Source organism: Thamnophis elegans, chromosome 3, assembly GCF_009769535.1.
Source record: "Thamnophis elegans isolate rThaEle1 chromosome 3, rThaEle1.pri, whole genome shotgun sequence".
NCBI lineage: Eukaryota > Metazoa > Chordata > Lepidosauria > Squamata > Colubridae > Thamnophis > Thamnophis elegans.
Window position 1 is genome coordinate 116,049,059 of NC_045543.1, and position 21,109 is coordinate 116,070,167.

At 42.0% G+C, this 21,109-nt stretch overlaps 1 protein-coding gene across 1 annotated transcript in view; it reads right to left on the reverse strand.

The window, feature by feature from the left end:
• HOMER1 (homer scaffold protein 1) overlaps positions 1-21,109 on the reverse strand; it is a 70,933-nt gene that overhangs the window by 10,735 nt on the left and 39,089 nt on the right. The window contains exons 6-7 of the mRNA XM_032214657.1: positions 3,248-3,404; positions 100-210 (exon numbers count right to left, since the gene is read on the reverse strand). Of these exons, the coding sequence (XP_032070548.1) occupies positions 100-210; positions 3,248-3,404 (268 nt within the window). The remainder of the gene's footprint in view (positions 1-99; positions 211-3,247; positions 3,405-21,109) is intronic.

Below are 21,109 nucleotides of genomic sequence, written 5' to 3' on the forward strand. Positions count from 1 at the left end.
GTATTAATTCTAGTCACACCAACCTAAACATTTAATTTTATTATATTCTTAAAATATTTTCTAAAGTAGCTACATGAATCAGTAAACATAACAAAGTACCTCTTCCTTTTTCTTCAGTGTTGCTTCTAATTCTTGTATTGTCTGATTTAATTCTGTTTTATGAGTTTGGACTGCATTTGCTTGACTACTCACACACTCCAGCTCAGTCACCTGTAAAAACAATACATATAATTATTATTATAATAATAATACAGTTAATTAGAAGAATATATGAAAAATGTCCCCCTTCTGAAATATCTCGACCAAAGCATCAATGTCTATTGGATAAGAGGGGAGGGAAATTACTGTGATATGTGATACGGTATTTATAACAAAATCACTAGACAATACATGACATGGTGGGTCATATTTCAGATACATTTATTACACTTACCAGATTCCTCAAACCTTTCAACAACGGCAAAACTTCTAATGTACTTGTAATGTTCTTTAAAATTCAGGGAGATCATCAGAGATGTATCTGCCTTGAAAGTAGCCCAGGTTGAACTGTATAGTACAGTCAAACATCAGGACCTGACCATAGGAAATGTTTCATGACATTTGGTATTATTCCATGAGAGTCATGGATCCTGGATGCATTCTATAAGTTAACCAGTTTCAGGTGCAAAAATTGTGCTATTGCTAGGCATACATAAACGAATAGGTACATTTTTATTTGTTTTGCCTTTCTTCATCTTGGTTCTTAGAACTACCTAAAACCAAATGGCAATAGCAGCATAATTAAGAATGCAAAACCCCCAGGCATCTAAATGAACTACTTGCTGTTCCTTACAAGTAAATAGAAAATATTCCCAATAAATATTCTTAGGAAGCCACTACACTTTATCGCAATAGAAAACACTGAAGAACATAATCCTTAGGGATAAGAGATCCACCTCTTTGTTAGAGACAAATTACGCGTCCAATTAAATGAGCGATCTGTGCTTGGATTTCCATTGTTTCTGTTTTAAATAAAATTTGCCACACTCAATTTTTTAATCACAGTAGTGACACCTGGCAGTTATGACTTGTTGCAGTGATCAGGAGCCCTTTTTTAACTGTAGGATAGAAAACAGTAACTTTGGAGAGCAAAGTAGTTGCTACTATGTGGAGTTTGTGGGGAAAATGGCAAAAAAATAGTTAATTTCACTCCAGCAAAAAGGATACAGCACACAGAATACAGAATAACAGGAGGTGGAAGGGACCTTGGAGGTGTTCTGTTCAAGTAGGAGAACCTATGCAGGTAGCCCTTGACTTACAACAGTTCTTTTAGTACTGTTCAAAGCAGAGGTGGATTGCTCCTGGTTCGGCCTGATTCGGCTGAACCGGTAGTGGAATTCAGGCCTGGGTCGCAGAACCGGCAGTGACCCAGGCCTGCCACGCCCCCAAACTGGTTCCCATGCTGGGCTGCTGCCATTTTGGTTTTTAGTGACTGCGCGTGCGCAGTTCACTGTAAATTGTTCTGCGCATACGCAAAGAACAATTTACATTGAACAGCATGTGCATGCTCGCAAATCGGTAGTAAAACCAGCAGCAATCCACCCCATCCACTGATAAATTGTTCTCACTGACAGGAAATTTCTTCTTAATTGTAGGTTGGATCTAACTTTGTTTAGCTTCCATCAGTTACTTCTCGTTTTGCCCTCATGTGCATGGATTAACTACCTCATCTCTGTGACAGTTCCTCAAATTTTGGAAGACTGCTATCTTGCCACCCCTGGTCTTTCTCTATGATAAACTAGACATTGCCAGTTCCTACAAACATTCATTGTATGGTTTAGCCTGCAGTCCCTTAATTAACTTTCTTGCTCTTTTCTGCATTATTTCTAGAGCCTTAATATCTTTTTTTGTATTGTGGTAACCGAAACTGGCCACAGTATTCCAAAGGTGCCCTTATCAAGGCAATATAAAATGGTACTAACACTTGATGTGATCTACTGATGCGGCCTAGGACTGCATTGGAATTGAGGGGGGGGGATTAGAACCTTCAGGACTTGATCCAAGATATCCTGTTTTTCATGAATTCAGTGTTTAATTAAAGCAGGATCAGACAAAGGTTTGGTGGCTTTGACTGAACTTTTTAAAAATTTCATTGGTCATCAGGAGGTACCACATAGCCCTTCTGTCCTATTAGAACTCATCTTAATTAGATGTTATTCTATGAGATACAAACATCTACTGGGAAATGAATTCCTGGACCGGGTATTCTTTTCCAAAGCTGTATGTAGAGGCGCAGTAAATCCATTTCCAGAAAGATGCTGAAAAATTGAAACAGAGCCAGGGCAACAAAGAGGATGCAGGTACTTGTGAACATGCCCTATGAAGAGAGGCTGAAGAAACTTGGAAGATTCAGTCTGGAGAAAGAAGATTCAAGGAAGACATGATATCCATCTTCAGAAACATAAAAGTGAAGCAAGGGGAAGATTTTCCATCACTACAGAAGCCAGGGCTGGATGCCATAGCCAAAAGTTGCAGCTATCTTGATTTTGTTTAATTATAAGGAATCTTTCTCTGACAGTATTGTCTATAATACTGTCTATATAGACTCTATATAGTAGTGGAACAGTTTACGTACAGAGGTTGTGATTTTGGAGACTTTTAAGAAGAGGATCATTTATTTGGCTTTTCAAACAACTACAAGAACTTGGAACAAATTAATCTTATGGATCTTCCAATGCCACAATTTCATGAGTGTATGACTGAATTACCCATTCACAGACAATCATCAGCAGGCATAGCTTGGCTCTGTAACTAAAGAGTGTTTGGAAGGCACGCTTTATGCTGCCCGGCTTGTTTGTCCAGTCATCAGTTAATCATGTTGTAGGGCAACTAACACAACATGGTAGTTGCCCTGCAAAATGATTAACTATTAGTTAGGCATGTATTTACTGTACCTACTGTGCTTCTCATAATAATATTAATATTAAATAATATTTTAATAATATTAAAATGCTGGGATAATTAGTACATAATAATTATATTACTCAAGCATTTATTTCAATAATGGGGATCATTATGGAAACAGAACACCTGGATGAACTTGAACTTTCCTCGGTCTTTAATTTCAAGAAGGGCAAATAAAACATCATATGGATGGATGTTATTAATTGTTACAGGAATGGATAACTGTCTATAATAACATTTTAGCCACACCTTTCCTCAAGGCATAGCTTATCACAGTTTTACTATTCAAGTGGTGTCAACTCACTCGTTTATGTAGACGTTCTGCTTCCTCTTGATACGCAGCAAGCTGCTGTTTCCATTGTTTCACGTTGGCAGTGGACTCAAGGAGAGCTGCTGTCAGCTTGGCATTGTTGCCCTTTAGTGTAGCAAGTTCTGCTTCCCAGTGCTTGCTGATTGCCGAACTAAGGACAAAATTAGAGTGGTCACATTAATGAGCATCCCTCGGATGTGGTCTATCCTATTTTTTAATGGATGACTACAGTATACAATATAATATAATATAATACATCCTACTGTTTTTCAGACTGAACAGGTAGTTTGGTGGTATGTGTTAGGAATATAATCTAACGGTTGGATTGGCAATATATAAATCATGTAACAATGCTATACCTGTTTCTTTAAATCATACTGTAAAATGTGATTGGTTGCTGTTTTCCTCAATCGGCCATAAGAGGGAGCCAGAATGACTGTTAGCTCTCTGTTTGTTAGATGCTGGGCTGATCTGATCTGAGTGTTTTGGAAGCTGGCTGTTAGAAAGTGCCGTGAGCTATTGTAAGTTTTGCAACTGCTAGCAAACTTTGAGTACCAGACTGTTTGTATGATTATGGACTATGTTATTTGGATTATCCCTTAACTGAAAGACATTGATGACTGACTGTCTTATCCGTGTATGACTTGGACTGTTTGATGGACTCTGATACCTCTTTTTCCACGAAAGTAAAAGCCTATATAAACTGCAGTGTCTCTGTATGCTGGTTTGTGTGTTCTCCAACACAACTCTCACAACGCTCTTCTGAACGCACTCGCTCTCCCAACGGGGAGCTTACCTAACAGTCTGGACATTTTTTTAGACCCAGAGTTAAAGTTATAAAGTGTTTACCTCTTTGAAACATACACTATATTGCCAAAAGTATTTTGCTCACCTGCCTTTATTCGCATATGAACTTACTGTAAGTGACATCCCATTCCTAATCCATAGGGTTCAATATGACGTCAGTCCACCCTTTGCAGCTATAAGAGCTTCAACTCTTCTGGGAAGGCTGTCCACAAGGTTTAGGAGTGCGTTGATGGGAATTTTTGACCATTCTTCCAGAAGCGCATGTGAGGTCACACACTGATGTTGGACGAGTTTACGTGGCCTACCACTTCATGGCTGAGTTGTTGTAGTTCCCAAACACTTCCATGTTCTTATAATACAGCTGACAGTTGATTGTGGAATATTTAGGAGCAAGGAAATTTCACAACTGGATTTGTTGCACAGGTGACATCCTGTCACAGTTCCATGCTGGAATTCACTGAGCTCCTGAGAGCAACCCATTCTTTCTCAAATGTTTGTAAAAACAGTCTGCATGCCTAGGTACTTGATTTTATACACCTGTGGCCATGGAAGTGATTGGAACACCTGATTCTGATTATTTGGATGGGTGAGCGAATACTTTTGGCAATATAGTGTATATTCTGAATATTCCAATATTCAGAAAAAGAGATGGACATTTATGCAGACATTTTCAAATAGAAAGTTCATAAATGCATCTTTGTATATCATATGGCTGTATTTGCATCATATGTTCATGTCAGTGCTTTACTACATCTGTTGCTGTAGGCCAGTGATGGTTAATCTTTTCAGCACCAAGTGCTGAAAGTGGAGCGTGCGCACGCTGGAGCACCAGAACCCAGAAGATAGCAGCCGGCCAGTGTGCATGCGCTCGCTGGCCAGCTGCTCTTCTGGGTTCCGTCATGCACATTTGCACTGACTAGCGTGAATGCATGTGCCAGAACCTAAAAGAGAGCAGCTGGCCGGTGCGCATGGGCACCGAACCAGCTGGCTGATGTGCATGTGATTGATGGAACCTGGAAGAGAGCTGGTGACTGCGTGCATGCCCACAGAGAGCGCTCTGGGTGACACCTCTGACACACGTGCCATAGGTTCGCCATCACAGTTCTAGGCTTTGCTTTCTACACTGCAATGGGAAAACTCATTTTTTTGAATCAAATATATTTATTGTTCGGAACATATTCCTTGTCTCATAGTTCAAGTAAAGAGACAAGACATTGAGAAGCTGTTTCATAGGCCTAGTAACAATGATTTGTATTGGGAATCTATTTCAATGCATCCATCTACAGTATGTTGGCTAAAAATAAAGTTCTTCTGCCTGTTGGAAATACTGGAATTGTGTCTGAAGCGGAAACCAGGGCTACAGTTCAAGTCAGAGCTATTCTCTGGTATTGCAATAACTTTTTGCTTTGTATCGTGTGTTCGTGTGTGTGTGTGTATGTGTTTATAGTTGACTTATTGTTCGTTCTCCTGATAATGGAATGAGGATCTAGATATTTTCATATCCAGTAAGTAATCCAATTTGTGAAGTTACTGACAATAATTGGGACCAGAACTCTTCACTAAACAACATTGCTTACAACCTCCTGCCATTTTCTCCATTAGTTTTGCTTGTTGGAAGTTGGAAGCGAAGGTTGCAAATGGCAATCATGTAACTGTAGGACAGTGCAACATCATAATTGCAATCTGGTTGCCAAGCACCCAAATTGTGATCATGGAACTATTGGGATACTCTGACTCTGACAACTCTGAGGACTATCTGTAAGCATCCTTCATTCTGAGCCCTGGTGGCGCAGTGGTTAGAAAGCAGTACTGCAGGCTACTTCTACTGACTGCCGGCTGCCTGCAATTTGGCAGATCTAATCTCACCAGGCTCAAGATTGACTCAGCCTTCCATCTTTCCAAGGTTGATAAAATGAGGACCCAGATTGTTGGGGGAAATATGCTGACACTATAAACTAGAAAAGGCTGTAAAGCAGTGTATCTCAACCATGGTGACTTTAAGTCCTGTGGACTTCAACTCCCAGAATTCCCCAGCCAGCATAGCTGCTGGGGAATAGCTGCTGGGGAATTCTGGGAGTTGAAGTCCACAGGACTTAAAGTCACCAAGGTTGAGAAACACTGCTGTAAAGCATGTGAAGTGGTATATAAGTCTAAGTGCTATTGCTATTCAGCTACATTGCAATTTTAAGCAGCCGGTGAATAAGTAGTCTTTCAGAAAAGACTACCTGTATACCATTATTAGGCACCATAAGTGAGGCATACAAATGTTAACAATACTTTTATCACTACCGAAAAGCTCCCACTATTCAATGATTTTTAGAAACTTATAAGAAACAAGTAGAAGTTTTGATGTGTTCAAGAAGCATTATCCTGAATAAGCTAATTGGCCTCATGTCTGTAACTGGTTGAGATTCTATTGTGTCCCCTACAATTCAGGTGTAGATTATTTACTCTCAGAGGTGTCATAAGATTCAATATATATTTCTTGATTGATTGAAATTATTTTATTAGTCAAGGGGAAAATAGTATAAAAGCAATGGAAAATTTTAAGAAAAAAATCAGTGAAAAAATCTAGAGAAAATAAATGTTCATGGCAGTAGTAGACACAGAAATAAACACTTCAAAACCATTTTAAAAATAAAACTACAAATCTAGCAAATAAAACAATTGGCCTATTTCTCCATTTTGTTATGGAACATATGTTTTGAATTGTCACATTGTGCTGATTAATGACTGCAATAAGCTTTTATATGTATGTATATGTGTATGTATCCCAAACTTATTACATGAATAAAAAACTTGAAGTGACAAACACAAACATACTTCTTCCTTCTCCTATTTTCCCCACAACACTGTGAGGTGGGTTGGGCTAACAGAGTGTGACAGGCCCCAAACTGGCTTTCCTGCCTAAGAAAGAATTAGAACTCAGTTTCCCAGTTTTTAACCGGGTGCCTTTACTAAGCCAAACTGTCCTTAAAAATGTTATTTCCTTTCTAAATTGTCACCTATATCCCCCATAGTTGCCTATCAAAAAAATCTGTGAATTATGAAATTCTCTCACTACATTGTGTGTATCACCTAGATCAGCGGCTCTCTACCTTTTTGGTTTTGTGGAGAAGTGTGGGGTAAGGGAGCTGGTTCTGTGCATGTGGTGCACGCATATACTCACTCACTACTTGCACAAGTGGAGCTGCCCGTGTGCACTCATCCACTGCTTCTGCGGCCAATTTTGAGTGGGCCGTGGTCTAGGGGTTGGGGGCAATGTTCCCTCTAAGCTGCGCAGGTGTGTGGCCGCGCACGTGGAAAGTAAACACCACGCAGCAGTTTCCAACTGCCGCACAGTGTCGTTTGCCAGACGACTGCAGTCTGCAGAGCGGCCGCACAATCGCAATTGAAACCTCCTCCAGCTAAACAGGAGTCTTGAGGTGCAGCAGGGCAGCAAAGTGACTGGGTTGAGGACTTGAGGTGGCTCAGGCTTCCTAGAGCAACTATTTAGAGGGAACATTGCCCACAGCTGCCTTCGCACAAGTTTAAGAAGGCTAAATTGGCCTCATTGGGTGGGGAAGAGGGAGTGATTGGCCGAAATTCACTGAAAGAAAGTCCCATGTCTTTCTGGCCCACGTGATTAATTGAGCCTCTGAGATAAACATATTGTGTGAAAGCAGTTGGCTTCCCTTCCTCTCCAGCATCCGTGCCTCGATTAACACATAAAAGCCCACAAGGGGTGAGGGTGGGGGCTGATCGCGAACCAAGAACGAACCAACTAAGCTGAGCATGGGTTGCCCCGCAGAGAGCAACCCACGCTCGAGAGAAACGGCAGCAGTGAGCCTCCTGCCTTTACTTTCTACCTCTCCGCAATGAGGTAGAAAGCGAAGGCAGGAGGCTCACTGCCACCGTTTCTCTCGAGGCTACCCACCTGAGGCTCGCATTGGCAAATCCAGGGTGAAGCAGCAACGATCCTAAACTCCCACCTAAAGCAGAGTCTGTTTCCTCATGCATCTCTCTCTTTCAAAGAAAATCTTCCTTGTTCTACCTCTCCTGGCTGCAATCTCAGCTATCTTTGAGTCTCCAGCCGGTCAAGTGACATCACGTGATATTTGATAACTCATTGGGATTTTCAAAGCCATTGAGAATATTTTTGCTTTTAAGCTAATTAAACTTCCTATCTGTCAGTTATCTGTGCAATTTTGTTGGATATTTTGGGTCACTAGTTATTATCACTAGTTATATGCAGAATTGTCTCCCAGAGTTCAATAGTAGTAGGTTACTGAAACCACCTGTATAGAGAGGAACAAATTGCCACAATTTTTTAAACAATCAGCAAGCATTGTTGAACAGACAGGCAATAAATCCTTGAGTTTTCAAATTAATGAGGGAAGAAAACTGTTAGATGTGAATGAGACTTTATGCATGGGGATTTTAATCATTTTACTCATTTAAAATAGCAAATTGCATATAATACATTAAAATGAAGTATATCAAGTGAAATTCATTAAAATGAAATATATCAACATTTACTATTTTAATATTACCAGTATTAAGTGCCATTTATATATTCATTTCAAAGCTCTTTTTTATTTAATCCAAAATGAATTTGAAAAGATAATTATGGTGAGTTTGCTTTTGAACAAATATTTCTAAATTTATCCGTTTACAATTTTATTCATTTTAAAATTTTATTAGTTTGATTTGATATAACACTGATTTCATTGTTGTCTTGGGTGACATCTGTGAAAAAAATTCAGGTGCTCAGGCATGAAAATGTGCTACTCAAAACACTATACTTTTCTGCCCACACTGAAAAAAAATTAGAGGAAACATTGGTTGGGGACCCCTGGCCTAGATGGTGGAATGTGAGCAACATATATGAATATATATTTTTTGCCATCCATTTAAACATCTCCAATTCTCGGAGACTGCCTGACAAGTCCAACTGATGGAAAGAAAGTATATATATAATTTATTATATTTCCCATCTGTCGTATGGTACATGTGCCAAAAGGTGTTAAGGATTGGTCTAGAAGAACTTTCTGCTACTGGTTTGCTGCCACCACCTCACCCAGCTGCCTCACTATGGGAGAACTCGCCCTGGAACAATTCATTTTATTATTTACATCAGTCTAATCAGTGGTGGGATTCAGATTTTTTTACTACCGGTTCTGTGGGGTTGGCTTGGTGAGGGGTGGCATGGCTTGGTGGGCGTGGCAGGGGAAGGATACTGTAAAATCTCTATTCCCACCCCACTCCAGGGGAAGGTTACTGCAAAATCAATCTATTCTACTGCAGAGAATAGATGGGGGCGGGGCCAGTCAGAGGTGGTATTTATACTGGTTCTCCAAACTACTCAAAATTTCCTCTACTCATTCTCCAGAACTGGTCAGAACCTGTTGAATACCACCTCTGAGTCTTATGTAATGTAATGAAGGCAAGGTGAACAACTTCCTCCTCTCAGCTCAGACAAAAATTGGGGATGACAAATTGGGGAGGGGAAGAAGGACTTCCCCCCGACAAGAAAAAATATCACTTGGGAGAGAATCACACATTTTTAGGTGCACAGGAAGTTTCTTCCACAAAGTTCAAGAAGTGTGGGGGAGGAATAAGCTGCTTCACAAAGGGAGGGAGGGAGGAACATGAGGAGGAGGAGGAGTTTTCCCTCACCTCCCGCAATGAGCTGGCCCGTGGTGAGTTGCCTGCGGCAAATTTTTCTACGGCAAGCTGGCCATGGTGAGCCAGTGTGACGAGTTATCCCATTCCAGTTAAGGACAGCCAATATAGCAGGACCAAACAGAAAATCTATCTATGGAAATCACACTCTTGCTTTCTCAGGCAGGAAGAATGGGTAAAAAAAAAAACCACCAATCAAGGAATGTGGTAAACCATCATTTAGGCAGAATATCTGCTGGCATCATTGCCAGAGTAAGAAATAGATTGAAATTCAGACAGTAACTTCTTAAGTTAGTTTCATTTCCAGCCGGTTCCAGTTCAGGAGTCAAGGAACTTAATGTTTCTGATGTGTGGCAGAACTCTTAAGTCTATACTTTCTCTCTTTTACTAAAAGGGTTAGATGAAATCCTTTATTGACCAAAACTATAACAAGAAGAAGTCAATTTCTATGGGTCAATCCTGTGACAGAAATGGTGTATGGAAAAATTAATTTGGCCTGTAGATCCTTATATTCTGCTCATTCATTTCTTTGCACTATTTGTACAGCAAAGCTTATAATCTTGTAAGATTGCTTCACCTGTATTACAATTTGGAAGAAGGATGCTAGGAAAAAAAGGGGTCTGTCACATTAGGTATGTAATTAAAGTGTAAAGGTTCTGATTAGTTTATTTTTTGAAGCTTCAAACCTATGGACCTTGATTTTGCCCATTGAACTAGTCTGTAAGTAAGTACATTATATCGTACCTGAACTGTATCTAGGTTAAAACTCTTTTTCTCAAACTAAACTATTACTTAGGTAAAGGTAAAGGTTCCCCTCGCACATATGTCCTTCCTGATTCTAGGGGGTGGTGCTCAGCTCCATTTCAAAGCTGAAGAGCCAGCGCTGTTCAAAGACATCTCCGTGGTCATGTGGCTGGCATGACTAAACACCAAAGGCACATGGAACACTGTTACCTTCCCACCAAAGTGGTCCCTTTTTTTCTACTTGCATTTTTACGTGCTTTTGAACTGCTAGGTTGGCAGAAGCTGGGACAGGTAATGGGAGCTCACTCCATTATGCGGCATTAGGGATTTGAACCGCCGGACTGCCGACCTTTCTGATCGACGTCTTAGCCACTGAGCCACTGCATCCCCTACTATTACTAAATAGTGATAATTGCTTTAAGTTAATTTACAGATACCTAATCAGGGAATGAATAGGTTTTCCTTTGTTCTATTTTACAACTGCTGTTTCTTCTCTAGAGCACCATTTTTGGTCCCAGCTTCTTATTCTTATTCTAAACTATTTTAGGTTCCAGAGAGTCAATCTACCACATTCACACTTTTTTTTTCTTGAAAGGTCCATCTATAATCCTTCCAGATGCTTCCCATTAGTTCTTCATCTCCTTTCTTTCCCAATGTTATAAAAGCCTTCAGCCTTCCCAGGGTGGTGGTTGTTTGGGGAGGGGGCCGCCTTTGAGCGGCTCCAGAAACAGCTCCGGAACAACGATATCCCCCCTGGCGTGGCTTTCTACATCGGCCTTTTTAAACAGCTGGGAAGCGGCGGCGACGGCTCTGTGCGAGAGGCGGAGGCTTTGGCCCCGCTGTTTGGAGGGGTGCCGAACCCCCTCACTGACTGAACAATATCGTGGGGCTGGTTTATGCCCCGAAGAGGGGGTGGGAGGTCCAGGAGAGATGTTTGGACTGGACTGGGACTGGGACCGGGAGGCAGAGGAACTGGTTTCCTGTCTCCACTATAGCTTCGCTGATTTCCCCCCCTGCACTTTGAAGCGGCGTTTTACTGCGATCTCGCCGCTGTTCCTGCAGGACTTTGAACGGCTTGACCATCTGCCTGCTTGGCTCAAAAGCAAAGCTGTAAGAACTCAATTACGGGCTCCCTGCGGCAGCCATTACCATCAGCTGCCACCATTGCAATCATCACTGCCTCAGGAGTGCTGTGTTGGCTGGGAACTTGGACTCCCTCTAGTGGCCATTACGGGTATTTTTTATTTTTTTCTTGGACCATCAAATACCCTTATTATCATCAAGCACTATTACATCAGAGAGGCAGTGTGCCAAGAACTTGGACTCCCTCCAGTGGCCACTATTGGTACTTCTTTCTGGCCATATACTTTTCTGGACCTTATACAGCTTCTTATTGGACTCCCACTAGACTTGTTAACGAGAAGGCCAATTTTTAAGATCTTGCCTTCACCAATTCGCACAACTGCTCATCCGCGCAATTTTTATCTGGTATGATGAGTGTATGGGATTGTATGTGGTTGAGTGAATGATCCCACTTTTATTATTCATTATCATTGTATTTTATGTGTTTTAACTTTTCTGTGGGGACTGTTTGGGTGAGTGAATGAGTATGCCTGATTCGGAGGACCTGCCGGGAGAAGCGGGGGCCATGGGGGTGGTTGAGGGGACTAGAGACACGGGAGAGGGTCGGGGTATTACGGTCGTAACAGGGAGGGGCAGATATGGCGGGGACTTTAGGGCAGGCCATTACCAGGGAAGGAGGGTTCGCTACATCACAGAGATCCCTCCTTCCGGCCCTATGAGTCCCACTCCGAGACCAGATGGCGGAAGTAGTCAGGACCCTGGACTCAGGCTGCTGTCGCTAAATGCCAGGTCTGTGGTACATAAAGCTCCTCTCGTCCGGGACTTAATTTTAGACGAGAGGGCAGACCTGGCATGTATTACTGAAACCTGGCTGGGCCCAGAGGGAGGAGTCCCCCTTGTAGAACTGTGCCCAGAAGGATTTCAGGTGCTGCACCAGCCGAGAGCCCAGGGAAGGGGTGGGGGTGTGGCCGTTGTTATCCGGGAGTCGTTAGCTCCTCGTAGGGTCCCTGCTCCGGAGCTTGTCGGGTGTGAGTCTCTGCTGATAAAGTTGGACCTCAAGGGTCAAGTGGGTCTGCTGTTAACGTACCTGCCTCCCAACAGCGTTGCAGCAGCCCTCCCCTCGCTCCTCGAGTCGGTAGCCGAGCTGGCAATTGAGTTCCCTAGGTTGATGGTCCTGGGGGACTTTAATTTGCCTTCGCTCGGTGAAAACTCTGATGGGGCGCAGGAGTTCATGGCTTCCATGACAGCCATGGGCTTGACCCAAGTAATTCGGGGCCCAACCCATTCGGCAGGTCACACGCTTGACCTCGTATTCCTCTCGGAGCAGTGGATTTGTGACCTTGGTCTGAGGGGTAACGACATCATACCCCTGTCGTGGTCAGACCACTGCCTACTGAGGCTCGACTTCCGGAGACCAAACCCCCACTGTAGGGAGGAGGAACCGACCAGGTGGTTCCGCCCCAGGCGACTTATGGAACCGTTAAGGTTCCAGACAGAGCTTGGGGTCATTCCTGATACTTTCACCCACAGTCCGGTAGAGACTCTGGTTGCCGCTTGGCATTCGGCGGCATCATAGGCCCTCGACCGGATTGCGCCACTACGGCCCCTCCGAGGCGGCGGATCCCGGAGACCTCCTTGGTTCACCGAGGAACTCCGGGAGATGAAGCGCCGGAGGAGATGCCTAGAGCACCGATGGAGGTCCGATAAGTCCGAATCGAACCGAGCAATGGTAACCACCTGCACCAAGGAATACACCAGGGCACTTAGGGCAGCGAAAAGATCTCACATAGCCACCTTGGTTGCGTCCGCTGAGTCCCGCCCAGCCGCCCTGTTTAGGATAACCCGCTCCCTATTAAATAAAAGGGAAGCGGGGGAACCCTTGCAGGGCAGAGCTGAGGATTATGCCCAATTCTTAGCGGACAAAATTGCTCGGTTTCGGTCGGACTTGGACTCCATCCCCGCAGTTCCAGCCGAGGCACAAGAGGATCAGGTGGAACATCTCTGGGTTGAGTTTCAGGATGTTACCCCCGGGGATGTGGACAAGGCCATGAGGGCTGTAAGTGCCTCCACCTGCGTACTGGACCCGTGTCCCTCATGGCTGGTTACTAACAGCAGTGAGGTGACACGAGGCTGGATCCAGGCGGTTGTGACCGCCTCTCTTCGGGAGGGGAACTTCCCCGCCGCTCTGAAAGCGGCGGTGGTGAGACCCCTCCTAAAGAAGCCATCTCTGGATCCAGCTGTTCTTAATAACTATCGCCCAGTCTCCAACCTTCCCTTCCTTGGGAAGGTTGTTGAGAAGGTGGTGGCCTTCCAGCTCCAACGGTCCTTGGAGGAAGCAAACTATCTCGACCCCTTCCAGTCAGGCTTCAGACCCGGTTACAGCACTGAAACCGCTTTGGTCGCATTGACCGATGATCTCTGGAGGGCCAGAGATGGAGGACATTCCTCCATCCTGGTCCTCCTTGACCTCTCAGCGGCTTTCGATACCATCGACCATGGTATCCTTCTGCGACGACTGCGGGAGGTGGGAGTGGGAGGCACCGTGTTGCGGTGGTTCTCCTCCTACCTCTCGGACAGGTCGCAGTCGGTGTTAGTGGGGGGGCAGAGATCGTCCCCTAGGCCCCTAACTTATGGGGTGCCTCAGGGCTCGGTCTTATCCCCCCTACTATTCAACATCTACATGAAACCGCTGGGAGAGATCATCCGCAGGCACGGGATCAGATACCATCAATATGCGGACGATACTCAACTGTATCTGTCCGCCCCGTGCCAACTCAATGAAGCGGCAGACGTGATGAACCGAGGCCTTGAAGCCGTTATGGACTGGATGAGGGTTAACAAGCTTGTGCTCAACCCAGAAAAGACCGAGTGGCTGTTGTGTTTCCCTCCCAAAGATTCCACCAATATTCCATCTCTCAGGCTGGGGGGTCAAATTCTATACCCCTCAGAGAGGGTTCGCAACTTGGGAGTCCTCCTGGACCCACAGCTATCGTTTGACCACCACTTGACGGCTGTGACCAGGGGGGCATTCGCCCAGGTTCGCCTGGTGCGCCAGTTGCGGCCCTACCTGAATCGGGAGGCTCTCACAACAGTCACCCGGGCCCTTGTGACCTCTAGGCTGGAATACTGCAATGTGCTCTACATGGGGCTGCCCTTGAAGAGCATCCGGCGACTTCAGCTAGTACAGAACGCGGCCGCGCGAGTGATTGTGGGTGCACCTCGGTTCACCCACATAACACCTATCCTCCGCGAGCTGCGCTGGCTGCCTGTCGGTCTCCGGATGCGCTTCAAGGTGTTATTAGTCACCCATAAAGCCCTACATGGTAGTGGATCCGGATACTTGAGAGACCGCCTCCTGCCAATTACCTCCCTGCGACCAATAAGATCACATAGATTAGGCCTCCTCCGTATTCCATCGGCCAGCCAGTGCCGGCTGGCAACTACAAGGAGGAGGGCCTTCTAAGTAGTAGCCCCGACCCTTTGGAATGAGCTCCCCGTGGAGATTCGTACCCTCTCCACCGTCCAGGCCTTCCACACAGCCCTTAAGAACTGGCTAGCCCGTCAGGCCTGGGGATAAGGATAGCCGCCCCTCCCGAATGATGAGTGTATGTTGCTTACTATTTTATTATATGTCACTATGTCAATGTCTGTATTCCCCCTCCCTGATTTTATGTGAGCCGCCCTGAGTCCCCTCAGGGAAAAGGGCGGCCTACAAATATTAATAAAAAAAAAAAAAAAAAAGATGTAACAACAGACTCCTAACTTTGGACAGTAATCCCAAGACTCCTCTATCTGAAAGCATAACTTCTTACTACTTACAATTTTCTAGTTCTCTATTTTCTTTAAAGTCCGATTCTGAATGATTCCCTCTTGATAATAAAGGGACTTTTCTTTCTTCTTGCAGAAAGTGGAATGCTTGCATGTTCTCTTACTAAGTTTATATTTAAATTTTAAAAATGTTTGCTAAAATTTCCATATTTTATAACTCAGAAAATGTCTAACAAATTAAAAGAAGCCAATATCTACAGTCTACTAGATCTATTTTGCTGGGATAGTCTTGGGGAATCTTAAAGTTGGTCCTAATATTTTAATGGACCACAGAATGGAGATTTATATTATTTATGATAGAGAGCCAGCAAGTCTAAGAAAGATATCTTTCACAATGTATTTAGAGCATATTTTGAGTGAACAAATGTCTAATCTTAACAACTGTTTATAAACAGATTTTACTTGATAATGAAGATCATTGAGGCCTAATGCATGTACAGCTGAAACTGGTAGAATTCTGCGTTGATCCTGGTCTTAATGAAGCACAGTGGTCCAAAGTCCTCTTTTCTGATGAGAGCAACTTTTGCCAAAAGCACCAAAAACTGGTTCAATGACCGTGGGATTACTGTGCTTGATTGGCCTCTCCATTCTTCCTCCATACTCTGGGTCCTTGGTTTCCAAATGAGATGCAAAAGTTGCTCTCGTCAGAAAAGAGGACTTTGGACCACTGAGCAACAGGACTTTGGACCACTGTGCTTCATTAAGACCAGGGTCAACCCAGCCATCTACCAGGAGATTTTGGAGCACTTCATGCTTCCTTCTGCAGACGAGATTTATGGGGATGCTGACTTCATTTTGCAGCTGACCACACTGCCAAAAGCACCAAAACCTGGTTCAATGACTATTGGATTACTGTGCTTGATTGGCCAGCAAACTCGCCTGACCTGAACCCCATAGAGAATCTATGGGGCATTGCCAAGAGAAAGATGAGAGACATGAGACCGAACAATGCAGAAGAGCTGAAGGCCGCTATTGAAGCATCCTGGTCTTCCATAACATCTCAGCGGTGCCATAGGCTGATAGCTTCCATGCCACACCGCATTGATGCAATAATTGCTGCAAAATGAGCCCAAACCAAGTACTGAGTACATATGCATGCTTATACTTTTCAGAGGTCCGATATTGTTCTATGTACAATCTTTGTTTTATTGATTGCATGTAATATTCTAATTTTCTGATGGTGGATTTGGGGTTTTCATGAACTGTACGCCATAATCATCACAATTATGACAAATCACGGCTTGAACTATCTTGCTTTGCATGTAATGAGCCTTATCTCATATATTAGTTTCACCTTTTAAGTTGCATTACTGAAATAAATGAACTTTTGCACGATATTCTAATTTTTTGAGTTTCACCTGTATATATGCAGAAATGAGTGAGAAATACTTAAGTTTGCCTATGTATTGAAGCATAGTACAAGCATGTCAAGATGGCTCTCCTTAATGTATGGAATTTTGATATGAAAGAGCAGTGTGTGAATAGATAGAACAGGATATTGTTGCTGTGGTGCTATATATTTTATCAGACAAGTGATATTAAAATATTGTGATAATGGCATTTGTGCTTTATTAGAAGACAAACAAAATTTGTATTTATTTATCTTTTAATTCTGCTATGAGTCACAACCAGATGATTCAAGAACCATAGAACTAATTATAAATTGATAGAACTATTAATATGGAATTAATAGAATTAGTAATATAGACCTAATTCTAAATGTGTTATGCAGAGGAGCCAAATGCATATGTGGATATACATGGAGCTATGGAATTATTGTCTGATATCTAGGCTATTGATTTACAATCCACCACATGGTTCAGTCCTGTCCCTCCATGATGCTCAACAATTGCATGAAACTGATGGAAGAGGCCATCTCGGCTCATGGAGTGTCATCCACATGCTGATAGTATCTCATCCCATTTCAGAAAACATGAACTTTGTCTAAGTCAATTGTAGGGTGAATGAGAAATAATGTTATCTAGATTTCAGGATAAAAGTTCTACTAATAATGAAGAATGTGGATTTGAATATTGGAACTCAGCTTGTTTGGGATAGACTGCATTCTCTTCGGGAGTACAGGGTCATAATGTGACTTTGTTCCTTGACCCTCAGTTGTCACTGTATTTGCAGGTGCTAGCTTTGACAAGGAATGGTTCTGCAACGTGTGCTTCATTCCTTTCTTGATTTGGTAGTGTTGATCCACAACAGAATATCATCCAGTCTTGATTACTGCAATGTCTTCTACATGGGACTACCCTTGAAAACTATCTGGAAGGTGGAATAGGTACAAATATGCAGCTAGATTGCTAACAAGTATAACTATACAGAGATCATAAGATGCCTGTATTAAAATATCTGTACTGGTTGCCAACTGCTTATCAAGCACAATTTAAGCCTAAATGGCTTAGTGATCTGGTTATCTAAGGAACTGGTTCTCCTGTTACAAAACTATCCAGTTGTTAAGACTGGCAAGAGATGCTATCTTAAAAGTGTTCTTGCTGTCAGAGTCTCATCTTTCTGGTTCAGGCAGAGGGGTTGGGCTCAGTTAAGAGCCAGGGATTCTCAGGAAGATTCAGAGAAGAGAAATGCAGGGAATGTAATGAGCTTTGTTGAACGTCACCTCAACAAATAGTTCAAGAGAGTGTGAAAAAAAGGTCAAGGCATTTCCACGCAGAAGGAGGTGTAGAAAATGAGCATGAAGGGTTTGAAGTAGGCAGTCATCTCCTTCAGACTGTCAAGGCCTGTTTATAGCTATATTATGGTTAAGCTAAGTTTTTCAGATGTCACTTTGATTTATGAATTAAACATTCCATGAAGTAATTATTAAAGTTTGATTAATTTAATAGTTTAAATTTAATAGAAGTAAAATTATGGTACTCCTATTTTACTATTTAGCTTATTTACATCTAGTTCTTATTTATCTGGCTACAAGAAATAATGCACAAAAGTATTTTTATCCCAGTAATGATAAGGGTAATGAAACTAAAAATTATATTGCCCCAAAATAGGGGGTGGGGAATCTTTTGACAAGTAAGGATAGCATAACATTGGGGGTAGCAAGCTGAGGGCTCCAAAGTGGTAGTTGCCTCATCACACATTTGGTCAGATGGGGCTCTGGGGAATTCTTTGAGTTTATTCAGGACTTACCCCAGTTGTTATGCATTTTTCATTTCCAAGTGGGGGAACTTGTACTGTTAATTTTTACCAGTCATGGTTACAGATACTTCCAATGGCTCCATAAAAGGCCCGTGAGGATTCTGAATGGCCCTAGAGTTTTGGATTGCACATTCTTGCCTTAGAAAAGCTGCATTTGAAGAATTAAGAATGGGGACAGAAAATATGGAATATCTGGACACAGGTGTATTCCAGGGGAAAGAATTTTATCTTTCACAATTTGTCAAATTTGTAAAAAGCAGCATGGCTTTGATTGCAGATCATAGTTGCCACCAACTTTTTGGCTCTCCTCTGAGAAAAGATAGTTTGAAGGACAGCAATGAAAAGATTGAAACTTCATACTTTGGAGAACGTGTCTGCATCTGTTTACAGAAAAGTATATGGCGTAAATTGCATAGTGTTATGAAAAAGGGACAAAAGGTCAAGCAAAAAATGAATGCTGTCTGGAAGTCCACATAGCTAATGAAGCAATAGTGAAACAAGAGTAGAGAGTTTGAAGGGACGCAAGTAAAGGAATATAGTTGGATGGAGAAATGAAACAGAAGATACCAAAAAGATTTTATAGCAAAGCTCTCGCTTTTAAACACTGTTGTTGTTGTTGTTGCTAGTTGCAAAACTTTGTCTGACCCATCACAACACCATGGACAATGTTTCTCCAGGCCCTCCTGTCTTCTATCATCCTCTGGAGTCCATTTAAGCTCACACCTACTGCTTTGGTGACTCCATCCAGCCACCTCATTCACTGTTGTCCCCTTCTTTTGCCCTCAATCTTTCCCAGCATTAGGCTCTTCTCCAGTGAGTCCTTCCTTCTCATTTGGTGGCCAAAGAATTTGAGTTTCATCTTCAGGATCTGGCCTTCTAAGGAGCAGTCAGGGCTGATCTCCTCTAGGAATGACTGGTTTGATCGCCTTGCAGTCCAAGGGACTCGCAGGAGTCTTTTCCAGCACCTTAGTTCAAAGGACTCAATTCTTTGGCACTCAGCCAAAGCAGCTGGTAAAATTAAACTCCACCAAACTTTGTAAAGTACAGTGTTGCAGATATATTGAACTAAAATTCCATGAATTCCTATGTAGAAGGTTTTTAGCTTTGCATATGATATTTAGGAATCCTTCAGTTGCCAAAAGGTTTGGGAAGTTAAACTATATTCACAAAAATCTAAGCAAAATATATTTGTATATAAATTCAAGCTATATTCCGGCAGCCCAATTTAATAGCCCAAATATTAAATCTTTCATTAAAAGGAGTCTTGTTCCACTGTAGGGATCTACAACTTAATACACTAATAAAAGATAAAATGCAAATCAATCTACACAAAAGGTATATTCTATGTAAAGCCTTTAATGAGAGCAGCAAATTTGTTCTTACAGTAACAGATACATATGGAACATTATTAAAAGATTGCTGTACAGAGAATTGAAAACAGAACTATTTGTTTGAAATAGCCTTCTTTCTAGGCATTATACTAAAACTGAGTACAAAAAAGAAGCAAATAATTATATCACTATAAATTTAGTTGTATTTCATATATTTTCTAAATACATCCAATTTTGTCCGAAGATTTATTTTGTTGACAGCAGGATCCTGAAATATCCCTTGTCAGAAAATTACCGAAAAGTACAATGCAGGGGGAATGAGTAAAGATGATCTTTTCCCTGCTCAGCCAATAGAAAAAATATAGATCAAAGCCTCCTGATGATAAAAGGAATCTTTCCTTCTGTAGCTGTTTTCTGCTACATCCAATCCAGAGTACACTGCTATAATTTTAAAATCTTTATATGTACAGATGCATTTGTGATACTAAAACGCATTCAGCAACATCTTCAATTCATCAACAACTTCCGAAGGACTTCCAGAAACTCCAAGAAGCTACTTTTCATGTACTCATTAATTCCGAGGATAGAAATGACTTTTCAGTCAGAATGTTGACTGGATGTAGTTTTCTTGCAGTAAGAATAATACATTTAAAATATTTTAGAAGTATAAATCCTTGGTTGGCATTCAAACAAAATCTTTACACATCTCTGTACAAGAAAGTGTGCTAAATTTACAAGCAGAGGCAAACAGCACGTGTGTCTGTATGTGGTATTTTTCAAAACCAGGACTCTGTATTAAAACTTTTGCCAAAGTTTTAAATCAAGAACACTGTATTACTGGAAATTCACTATTTAAACATTTAAAATATGTATTTAAAATTTATAAATTGTTAGAGATGAGTTACTATGTACACTCATATAATGCTTGGTGTATTTTCCCACAAAAATATTCTGATTATCACCCATATTTTACCAATAATAACAAAACATTTTGGAATTTTGCATTGTTGGATGATTTAAACAAAAGCATTTGTTAAAAAAAAACAAATTGTACCCTATAGAAAAGTTGTGCCACAATAAACTGGCTAAATCTTTAAGGGGTATAATAAGCCTTTACTTTCATGCAAGTTATTTTACATGGTTCTAATTCACATGTTAGTCACATGTATGATGATAACCTAATCACTTCCTCAGAATATAAAGCCATTCTTAGATGTTAAGCTAAATATATCATTTGATA